The 12,492-nt window shown below is 36.6% G+C and overlaps 1 protein-coding gene across 1 annotated transcript in view; it reads right to left on the bottom strand.

Moving 5' to 3' along the window:
• The window catches only part of SV2C (synaptic vesicle glycoprotein 2C), a 103,532-nt gene that overhangs the window by 22,036 nt on the left and 69,004 nt on the right, over positions 1-12,492 (bottom strand). The window contains exons 5-6 of the mRNA XM_054282063.1: positions 1,153-1,286; positions 908-997 (exon numbers count right to left, since the gene is read on the bottom strand). Coding sequence (XP_054138038.1) covers positions 908-997; positions 1,153-1,286 — 224 coding nt within the window. The remainder of the gene's footprint in view (positions 1-907; positions 998-1,152; positions 1,287-12,492) is intronic.

The raw sequence follows: 12,492 nt of genomic DNA, 5'->3' as shown, positions 1-12,492 counted from the left end.
AGCAATGGAAACTACATTCAAGGCAGCAATAGCAAATCTCAGTGGAATATAAGTTATATGGTCAGATGGTCGTTCCTCAAGACTGCCTGCAAATGCAGAACCTTTAAGAGGATTTCTTAATTGAGTTACATGTGTGTTAAAATAAGAAGAAAGCTTCCGGAAGAGGAACAACATCCCACACATGGCTCTGAGGGTGCACATACTGCCACAGCACTGCACAAGCTGGAGAGGCCAACTGGATTTCAAAGCAAGAAACTGCTGTTTGATACTTCCCTGTATCCAAGAAGACAAGATTTTTATGTATAGTCATCATAAACAACAAAAATGCTATAAAAAATTATATTTTTCAATTGGCAATTTCTCCTCCAATAGAAACAACCCATCAATACTTTAAATAGTGTTTTATAATTAAGCCTCAACAAAATTATTTTGAGCCTCCCAGACATTCTGAGAACAGTAAATGTTTGAAATTACTATTTCATAGAAATGAACATGTAATTTTTAAAACCATTGTGTTACCTGATAAGAATGGGGAAAAATTCCAAATCTCAAAGACACAACGGCTAACCAATTTTGACTACGTGTCTACTGTTAGTACTAAAGGTCAAAATTTAATAAATAAAACACAGGTAGAATCTATTAACTATCTTGGTACAACAGATAAAATTATTATGCTGTGGCTTTATACATCCATGAATATCATGCCCAAAGGCTGATTTCTTAGCAGACATTGTATATATAACAATTTCAGTAGGAATTCACAATACTTTTTATTTAGGTATTTAGAGTGCCAAAAATTGGCTTAGCCATTTAGAGAATTAATATTGATTGCTTAAGCTGTCCAGACCTCACCAGTCAGGAGGCTTTGCTGATGTGATAGGTGATTAGCTTTAAAAGCAATACTCACAGTGAAGACTTTCTCAGGCTGACCACGAGCACGCATGTTTGTGTCATGAATTTGCTTGAGTATCATCCAAGCTTCATCATGTTTTCCAACCTAAATGTTAGAACAAAACATTAAAGTGCAACATACATACAAATAGAGTTACTACCTATAGTCCCTGAATGATCTAAATGCCTGTTTGGTAGAAGTCATGATATAAAACAGAAATAATTTTCACTGGAATCTAGAAACCATTTGGGAAGTTATACCTCCAGCAGGAACCGTGGGCTTTCCGGCATAAAGGTGAGGGCAACCACAGAAGAGACACAAGGCAGTGCACAGACAATCACAAATACTCGCCAGCTGTGGAACTGGTAGGCAGAGCCCATGCTGAAACTCCATCCTGTGGAAGCAGAAATTCACAAAATGTAGACAAATAAGGAGTATTATATGTGTTATCCTATATATGTTGCTTCTTGTACATGCAAAATGATACCTGTATTTAAATGAAGCCTGACTGATATATTTCCACAAATACTGGCCACCTAAAAAGCAGTTTTACACTATGACTTTTAGCCTCTTGCATGTGACTAGTCATACTGGAAAGTGGTTGTATTATGGATGAAAAACTTTCTTGGTTTAGGGATGAAGACGCTTCTTTCAATTCTCTTAACAAAATCCCTATTAAGGTAGTTATGTGAACCAAACAGGAGCACTATCACCATGCATAGGAATATATATACAAAAAATAGTTTTCTATGAACAATGGAAGTGAAGAGACTTAAAAAACTACACACAAATTACGTATTTTATGGAATTGTATAGCTCTTCTTAACATTAACTTTTTCTACAAAATTGATTTCTTTACTCTTAATAAGAATCACTCATGTGAAACTGGTGGACCAGTAGTTCAGCTTTATATTAAAATATCTGGTTGGTTGGTATATTATGACTGGACTATTGAAATGTTATAGTTATAAGAAAACTAAGAATTTATCCTAAGAAAGAGAAAAGTATTATTTGGCAACTACCTGGCCTTTTAGTCTGGCTTCAGCACAGCAGGAATTTTCAAGCAAAATTTTCAAGGGTAACTTATTAAAAGGTGAGTGGAAGATAAGAACAATGGTAAAGGACAGAAGAGGTTACTGAAAGAAAATGAAGTCTTGGGTAATGAAAGAACTGTTACACTGGATTAATCTATTATTTGCTACCTGATTTTTCTAGGCAAAAGACAGTTAGTTAAATCCGTCTGGATGTCAGTAAACAACTCGTAGGACATAGTAACAAAAGGCCTATTAAATAGTTCTCCAAAGGAGGTATTTATGTGAGAAATATAAAGTGTTTTGGAGTGTAAAGATTCTATGCTGTGGATCATAAACACATTATTGGGAAAAAACTTCTTTCTCTATATTAATGTACTTACACATTACCACATGAGAAATACGGAATTTTTTTTTTTATTTTTTATCAATAGTTTGGTGAAAAATCTTGATGAACAGATGTGGGAATGTGTGTTTTTCTGGTCTCCTACAAATTTCCTATGTTTCTGAAATTATATTACTTTGCTCTGCAGCCATTTAGCACTGCCACCTTTACCTCAGGGAGAAAGGTATAAAATCTGTAAGAATATTGACAATGATCTTGGAATCCCATGTCATTTTTTTCAAGTAAGGCTCCATATGGACATTACTGCTCAAAATATCCTTCCAACTGAACAAGGATGTCTAAAAATTACTGTTAAATTTTATTCAAAAATATAACCTGGAATTAAAATTTACAAATAAAATTGTAAACAAAACAAAGACAGGAAAGTGTATTAGAATTCACTCTTTATTGATTTTTGGAAAATGTTAACATTTGATCTTATGGAATTTCAAGACTTAAATAATGTGGGTTTATTTTACATCTAAATTGTGAAGGAAAGGAAGTAAAGAAAGGTTTACAGTGCGTTAATGAAGCAATTAGAGATCACAGCTGTATTTTGGATATTGTGTACACATTTTGTTCTAATAATTAGAATAATCTACTTCATTACGTAATTTAAAGTATAGAACAAAATCACCTAATGCAGAATTATTTGGTGAAGTTATTTTTTGGTCTGACAGTGAGCTGATCTGAATCTCTGGGAAGCTGTGCAATTGCTAGTGTTGCAGGGAAGGCAGCACAGGGTAGGAGTTTCTTTCTTTCAGAACGTTCAGTATCAGCCAAGGTACTGGCTTTTGTTGTTACTAAAAACTGTTCGAGAAATACATGAAACCACTGGAATAGTTAAGCAATCTGCCTTTCACAGCTCCAGTTTATGTTTTATGAGACTGAGCTGCACAAAGGAGAATTCTGCAGTAAATGAAATCAACCTGACTTTATACCTGTTATAAAGCAACAGCAACATCTTGTGCTCTGTAGCCAGTCCTGGAAAATGCTCTTGGTAATTTATTTTTAGTTGTCATTTATTAATATAAGTGAACCATACTACACTTAATTAAAAGCAATAAATGCGCTGTTCATTCTGCTGTCATTGTGACAACATACAAAACATCTTTTTTACTTCTCAAAATACCCGAGGGACATGTCAAGTGAAATGTTCATTATAGTTTTTATTGCTTTTGTTCCATCTTTTACACTATGTACTGTATTAGCTACGGCAATTTATTTTGTGATTTAATATATCTGCCGAATTAATGATAAAGAGGAATGTCATTATTATAAAAAACAATTTTAAGAAAAAAAGCTGGAGCTGCACAGAGCTTTCTGGAGGTTTTTCCTCCCATCTACTCCAGCACCAGCACTAGATCAGCAAAACAAACATGTATTTCAAATGCACAGCAAGTTTGGATTTATTTTTATATTTAACACATCCTTTTTCCCTAGGTCATAAGCTAATCTGGATAATGGAGCCATTAGAGCAGCTCTGAATTTAGCTCACAAAGTGGCTTTCATTCCCATTGTATGCAAGTCTTGGAAGTAAATGAAATTGTGTTCTTGGCTGTAAGTCAATCTCCTTCTCCCCTGATTCATGGCAAAATAGCAAAGGCACAGCAGCACCACATGGCTGCATTCAGCGCACTGCTCAAAACTGGAGCCGACCTTCACCCCTGCTCCCCAGCTATGCTGTACTCAAGAGTCATTAATCTTGAGAACAGGAGCAAGTCACAAGGTTTTATGAATTGCAAAACATTTGTCCTAAATGCATCTTGGCAGTAATGCACTGTAGAGCAACCCAAAACCTGCGATGGCCGAATCTGAAGCTGCTGCAGGAATCTTTGTGCTAAATACTACCCTCCTGCCTTCCTGGCTGCTGGAAAAGGCCAAGTGAATCACAGACATGGCAATTACTGATTACAGAAACACAGGAGCACACAGTGGAGCAAAATCAAAATGTACAAGATGCTAATTTGTAGCCAATCACCAATGTATGAGTTGAGCACAATGTCAACAAAATCTTGTCTCACAGAACAGCATACTATCAGCCCCATAATAATAATATATAAAAAAGATATTATAAAGTTCTTGCTCCAAAGGAAAGAAAAGATTATTTGTCATAGACTTCCTGAATATATACAGAGGGAAACCTGTCCACATTAAGATGAATTTTATGAATGTATAACACTTGATAAACAGTAAGTACATTCAAGCACATGGGTCCTCTCCTACAGTAGACATGTTACTAGAGAGCAGGTTTTTGGGGATGATTTGCTTAACTTTCCACACTAAGGGTTGCAAGGAACACCATAGATGTCTACAAACTCATATATGTTACACTAGATTGTAAAGTGGGCAATGAAAAACAGGGGTGGCCACAAGCTCTGTATAAATACTGGCTGGCAAGGAAGCAGTTTATATACACCAGAGGAATAAAGTTGTGAACACCTTTCTATGACACTAAGGTTGGCAAATCTAATCCAATCAAATACTGTGATTTTATGGCATGGTTAGCTAAAGACTGAGCATATTGACAATTTTTGTTCAGTATGAGTAAGAGGAAATAATTTCATGGTAGTGTCATAAATTGCCAAAACCTGACTTTTCATAGATTTCTGTCTTTTAGTAGATCAAAGGAGGGAGTAGATGCAGAACCATATTTAAAAATTACAGATGGGAGAGAAAGAGAACCAATGAACTTACATTAATTCACAGACTTCACATATTATTCCAAGGAATAATTTACATTATTTTATAGCTTTCCTTATTTCTGTTTTACCACACAACCTTTGGTCAGAAGTCAGCTTTCTAGCCCTCATTCTCAATGTTTTTGTTTGAAATATTTACGGGAACTAAGAAGCAAGATTGCTCTAAATTGTCACTTGGTGGCACTGTTACCGTACTCAATCCAAATAAAGCTTAAAACTATTGCAGGAAGACTTTTGCTATCAAATGCTGCTGTTTTGTTGAGTATTTCCCAACTCTAAGCCAAAGCAAAATTATGAGGACTGGAAATATTTTGAAGCTCATATCATTTAAGTACCTTATTATTGCACTTATATTTTTTCTTCCCTGGCATTACCAAGTTTAACTGTCAGTGTCATTTTGAGACCATATATTGTAGTGCTACTCATTAGAATTAAAAAAAACTGAAAAAGAGAAAAATTCAGGTAAATTTTGTAGCGGAGGAAAATCTGCTACACATTTTTACAAAACTGGATGAAAACAATGATTTTAAACAACTGCAGAAATGATCTTTTCAGAACTCTTCAGCGCTGTAGTACTGTGAAATTCCAGTAGCACAAAGTAGAACACTTGTCTTTTCTGTGATTAAATTATTAATATCACATGGGAAAAGCAGTGTTATTTTTAGCCTGTATAGAGACTTAGATACTCTACAAATCTAGTCTCAGCAGGTCAGCTACTGGTAATTTCTGAAGAAGGAATTTGGAAATGAAATTGCTGAAGTGTGGCAGGCCATGATGGAAGGAGCTGCCACTTAAAACATGATGAGAAGGAACAAAGCATTTTCTAAAGACACATTTCCTCTGTCACAGAGGAAGGGGTTTGTAAGCACAGACCCAAGTCACTCCTCTGTGCTGACATTGATATTTATCTGAAGACATACAAAAATCAAGTCTCCAGTCACTCCTGTGGCAGTATTTTGTATTCCAACAATCCCCAGGACAGCTGCAAGAAGAATTGATCTTGCATAGAAAATAATTTGCTCTCAAATACTATTAAACCCATTCCTGCATAGCAGTATAATCCAAGTGTAGTACCTCTGATCAGCCATATAAAAAGTTCACTTTTTAAATTTCTCTAGTACCTGCTGTAGAACTGCCCTGAATATTTTACTTTCCATTAAGGAGGATGTTTATGTATCCTCATATCCTCAACAATGATATGGTATGATTATGTGCCCAAAATTTGAGGTTTAGTAATGACAAGTAAGGCTTTCACTTACACAGAAATGTAATAATAAATATAATAATGTATGAGGCCTGACAGGAAAAAAAGAACTCACAAAAATTCGTTTAAAATCAGAATATTTAAAAATGCTGGGGTGGAGGTAGATGTGCGGGGAAGGTAAGGGAGATGTGTAAGTTGCACATGGTTTGAAATGGTCTGTCTGAAATATGACTTTCATTTGGCCTTGAAGAATGGCTGTATTAAGATGCTGTGACTCACAGTGCAGTCAAGAAGATAATATTTAAAATGAAGAAGAGATGAACCTAATAATATAAGAGAATTAAAGCAATATCCCTAATAAGAGAACTGCAGCTACCCAATAGTCTGGTCATGTTATCTATCTAATCTTGGCAGAAGCTGGAAGTGGTAAGGGATGTCTAATAACTGGTCTATTTATGGTTATGAAATCAGAACCTCTCTTGCCTCCCTAGTAGATAAATACTAAAACCTGTAGGGTCTTGAAGCAGGCTGTTGCTAGTAATGGGCCTGATGGGAATGGCATGCCCGTATCTTGAGTTGAACAAAGGAAGCTATTCTTGCTCTTCCATTTTCTTTACTGGGAAAATTTTACTTTAATTTTCTTTACTGGGAAGGATACTTGGCCAACCAAATAAACAGAGACATGAATGTGACAAAATCACTCATTATCCATTCATGTTATGAAGCCTAACAAGGCAGAAGAGAAGCTATACCGAACCAGAGAGCAAGGACTTGCAGACTAAATTGACCATTATAAATTTTCTACATATTCACCCTATACACCCTCCTTCAGGGGACTATGCCAATTATTCAGAAGGTATAGCTGTTCCAATAGCTATGACAAGCAATGGCAAAAGAGGAAAGAGCATTCACAAGAAGGAGCTTATGGTATTTTCAGAAAATTTTTTTCCCTCTTCAGCCCTTTCCATATGACTGAGAAAGTATGATAGCAAGAGCATTCGCTTACAGTTCACAGAGCTGGAAAAATTCCATTTTAACTAATGTAAAGGTGCACTAAAACAAATTATCACCTCTATAGGTAAACAGCAGATTAAAAATAAATAAAAAGCCCTTGACTTAGTACCATTTGCAGGAAACATTCTGTCTTGAATGGTAGTTGTAGGAATTATCTGACATCGAAACAATTGATAGAAGAGGAAAATTTCTCTGCCTCTTTTGTTATCTTGCACAGAGGCATACATGTTTATGCCTTTTAGTTTGTCTCCAAGCCACCACCCTTCATAACATCACCCAATTATATGGCAAGTTTTTGGCAAGATGTAGTGTTTTATTGTGGCTTTCTGTATATTTATATGATGCAAATAGTAATACTCAACCAGGTTAAATCTTAACTCAATGCTGTAAGACCTCAGTGACACTGAAGAGGTGTAAAAATAAGATATTAATCAGAGCCAAAATACAGAGAGTTTTGGAAGAGACTGTACTGTTAAAATCCCTAAAGACATTGACATCAAATGCAAAGCCAATATCCCATAAGAGAAGCAAGAAAATACAGACATCATGTATTGGGGTGATCTTATGATGATACTTTTCCCCCTAATCATCTGCTTTATGCCCAGAAATGGCTGCTGTAGTTTTAAGGTGGCCCCAGGAGTAGGGGTGGGAGCCTTGAGCTCCTGCTGGGTTTGGTTCAAACCTTCACTTTCGGTGTGCTGTGGGCAGAGTGGACTGGAATGCTACATTGGTCCTTTTGTTGGATTAGTTTTTCGCTAGCTTGAAGCAAGAATTTTTGGGGTTTTTTTTCCCCTTCACCTGGATGCAGTACTGGGAATCCTCTTGCAGCATTTTTTGTGGTTTTTTAATGTTGTTTTGGGGATTTTTATAGTTTTGTTTTGTTTTGTTCCTTGAACTGTTTTGGCTTTGAGTTGGGTTTTGTGGTTTTTTTCAGTCCCTTAGAGGAGCCAGTGAGGGGTGCCATGAACCCCAGACCTCAGAGAAGCTGAACCAACATGAGAAAGGACACTAAAATCCACCAGTTTCGCCTGCTGCAAGGAAGACACTAACACCAGAACGCTTCCCATCTAGGGTGCTGTGCAAACTCCCGTTCCCTTCCCTGAGACATGAAGGGCAGACACCATCTTTCCGTCCTCGCCACACAGTCTGGTCGGGATTGGAGTTAAGGTTTTGAAATTTCAGTGTCTTGCATTTATTCAATCCTTTTCTGCGCTTTGCAGGCACCCTATTGTGGGGGTTTTTGGGGTTTTTTTTGTTTGTTTTTTGTTTGTTAGTTTGTTTGCTTTTTGTTAAGAAACAGTTTGCTTTTTTTTTTTTCTTTTCACTTTCACCCACTGGCATTCATTTTTCATTGGCAAAAGGCATTACAGGAGCCCTCCTCTTCAGACGGAACTCTCATTTCAGTGTGTTTTCTCCTAAATTTGTCTCCAAACTGAGACACATCAAATTTGTCCAAAGCTTCTGCATGGTTTCTTGGTATAGCTGCACCTCCTTCCTGGGAGACTTAGGGTTGTTATCCAATACCTTTTTGACACAGGACATAGGCTTGGCTGATGTGTGATTACCCCACAGAATTTTGTGAGCCTTTCTTAGGTTGATCCCAGCTTCAACTATTCATTGCACCCAATGACATGACTCTTCATGAAAATAAGGGCTAAGAGTAAAGCGTTCCATTAGAGGAAAGGAACAAAGGATGCCACTGATGAGGAGTGGAGACAGGTCTGCAATTCTGTACTTCTGTAACCTTGGCCACTGAGAAGTTTCCGTTCTCAAGCAAGAAAGAAATAGTGGAAATGCACTTTGCTAAGATGTCATGCTGGTGTAATATCTCCAGCACCATACAGGATACAATTTTGCACCTTAGGAATTCTGAACACAATTGCAATGCAACTATCCTACAGGGCTGGAAACCTGCCAAAAAAAGCACTTCCATACAACATTGCAACATCTTGACTTTAATGATCACCATTAAGAGTTTTGCCTCTGTCCTATCATTCAACCAGACTTCAGACACCCATTACCAGGAATTGAGCCTGAGTAACTTCAACATGGCTTTATTTTGAATGCAAATACCATTATAGTCCTTAAGAATTGGGACTTATATGCTCACTTGTTAAGAGTTTTTGGTTAACTGGTTAACAAGAAGATTTTGAAAGTTTGCTATGGCAAATCTCTAATTTTCTGCTTAGATGTTAATGTGTCTAAAATAATCTACTTTGTGCATTCTCAAAATAATTTTATTCTGCTCTACCCTATAGTTTATAAAATACAAATCAGGGCAAAATCTCTCCAGAAACTTAAGTGGATTGCATACTCCTGAAATTTAAAATAAGAAATACTATGTAGCTATTTAAATTAAGTAAATATGCACATTATAGAAAGCTAAAAGGTTCTGAACTTCCCTTCTATGCACTCATGGCCCTGATGGCTGACCTGGAAGAGGCTGACCTGGAACAGAGGCTAGGCAGAGTTAAAGGAATAAAGCAGGTATTTGTTAAAAAGCCTTCAAGGGATACGCCTTGGGCAGCACAAGATCCCAGCTGGGGCTCTGCCCAAGATGGACCCAAGATGGACAACTGGTCACGAGTTTTCACACTTTTATAAGTTTAGGTCCAATGAACATATTGGGGTTAATTGTCCAATTACAGCTCCAGGTTAGGAAGTCCTATTCTCCCAGACTGCTCTCCCCAGTTTGCTGTTGTTTGTGCCTTTTTGGGCCTGAAGCTGCCACAGTGTTCTTGGTTCCCAGGCTGGAAAAGGATTGTTTGTCTAACTGCCCTGTGAAGAGAACTTGCTAACACTTTATATGAAGTTCTGAGTCATTTACTAAGGCAGTACAGAAATCTGAAATATGAATGCTAAAACTTAAGGTATTGCTCAGAGTAAACTGCCCAAGTCTGCTAGAAATTAGTGTAGAAGAACACAGGTCAACTTTTGTCCAGGGTTCAGATGAAAAGAGCTCTGGTATGTAATCAAAAGCTCAAAAGTTTTATTTTACTTTAAATGTCTGCTTTTGTCACATTTCTGCATGCAAATATGATTTAGAAAATTTTCTCATTTTAGTTAAAGACCTAATTTAAAGCTACATTACATGGCACCATTTGCAGTCCTACGGAAGCAAATACTTTTTTTACTGCTCTGATGGTCTTTTATATATACATTTTGAATCTTTCTAATGTCTTTGTAATCCCATTGACTTAGGGAAAAAAAATTAGTGCTGGGTTCGTTATAGTTCAGTGGTTCATATCTTTCCTGAATTTAATGACCACCATACATTTTTCAATTGGATTTATAGAATACTAACTACCTGACTAAGGCTAACTATGAAAGAAAAATTTATTTATCTTAATTTTTTGGTGTCCATGTGGCCTAGAAGCATTTTATGAAAACCAACTATTCAAAACCAGCAGTAGCTGAACTTTCTTAGCTTGACAACCAGATAAAAGTGAGCATAAATATTGAAATGTATTTTTCAAGTATGAACAAGATCTATTCAATAATTACATTAAATTTACGATAGAGACTTAAAACTGTAAAGATGATGTTTTAAGTACTCAGATACAAATGAAAAAAAAGAATAAGCCACCAAGGGTTAATATGTAGCTGAAAATCTCATTACAAGGACTGTGGCACATAATTGATCTGACTGTTTGGCTGACTGAGTCAGTGGCCCCAGAGATTTATGTATTCAGGCATTTCTACAAAGTCCTGGCTTGGGTCTGGCTCTGTGCAGCTGTTCAATGAAGGCTCTTCACAATCTGCAAAACAAAGAGTAAAATCTGCCAGCCACAACACTGACAACATCACAACTTAGAGGCTTGTCAGTCTAAGAAAAGGTTATGTCAAGCTTTCCAGAGATGATGGTTCAAAGAGATGCAATTAATGTCAGAAGTGGGGGAAGACAGAATGTTAAGAGAGGCTGCTGTCAGGGCTTCAAACTAACGCGGCCAATGTTGGCACCAAGACTCTGCAACCAAATACCACTAAAATGTGCTTCAAACACATAGCTTTAAATTTGTATTAAGTTTTTTACCTTTATTCTCCAACGTGTAGTTAGTAGTTCTCCACTACTATTTAAGAATTGAAAAATGGCTTTGTATTAATTTTGAGGCATCTGTTTGGACAGTGCCAAAGATTACAAAAAGAGTAAATCATTGAGAGCAAATAGAATCCACTTCTATAAGAAGACAATATAAAATTGTCAAATGCCCTGTGCAGTACCCATTATGACCAAAGTCTATAAGGAAACACTCATCTTCAATAGAATCCCTTCATATTGTTGACTTACCCATACACAAAATACAGATACAATGATATCTATGTATTCTTGTGTGGCGCCCTCCACCATCTATCCACTGCCATGAGATCACAAATGGTGCTATATTTGGAGTAATGAGTTGTTGCAGACACTACTAAAAGCAGCAGTTAGATGTGAAAACTAATTGAAAATGTAAGTGTTCCTGTCCTGCTCCAGGACTCCCAGTGATTTATGTGCATCTGGACTAAGGATATTTAAATAATGGGCTCATGGAAAAGAAGGAAAGAGAAGCAATTAATCAAAAAGGACAATCAGTAAAAGGCACAATGAAACACTGTAGCTTATGAAAAGAAAATGGGGCCTCCTTATCTAGCTTAACGTAGAAACAAAACATTAATTGAAATGCTGGAACAATATTTGAAGAATACCAAGAGGACATGTCTTTTATCAGTGATACACATTCTATCTTTTGTGTGCTGCTGCAATGTAACAACAGAATATCTCCGTAATTCAAGAAACTCTTTCAAAATTTAACTGTTATATTTATTTGTTTGAACAGTGTTGCAAGAAAATAGCTTATTTTCAATGAGCATATCAGTGCTGTGATTAAAGTATTATTTCCTTTTTTGCTATTTTGCTTGCCTCTTGTTTTCTCTTAAAAAAAAATGAAAAGGAGTAATATCTTATCCCTGTGAGAGAGACATATAGACTAAGCAGGTAGTTTATGTGATCAAATTATTAGAGCCATGGTGCATTCTAGGAATTATCTTCTAATCTAACAGCAGTCAATTGAACAAGCCTGATCACATTTCTGGCCTTACTGTACAGATTGTAGGGCCATTGTGCGAACAATGGGTCAGAAGTCTTGAATTCAAGCCTTGGTCAAACTTCCAACAAAATATTTTTTGCATGCTCAAATCAGTACTAATAATTGTCAGTCTATCATAGTGGCAGCAGGAGGTGGATTGTGCCTGTGAGCCGTCAGTCACAGTGTTTGAAATGCAAT

The sequence above is a fragment of the Melozone crissalis genome, unplaced genomic scaffold, assembly GCF_028551555.1.
Source record: "Melozone crissalis strain CALT ecotype California unplaced genomic scaffold, PUWL_Pcris_2 ptg000005l_1, whole genome shotgun sequence".
Taxonomy (NCBI): domain Eukaryota; kingdom Metazoa; phylum Chordata; class Aves; order Passeriformes; family Passerellidae; genus Melozone; species Melozone crissalis.
This window is presented reverse-complemented; position numbering and strand designations above follow the sequence as displayed.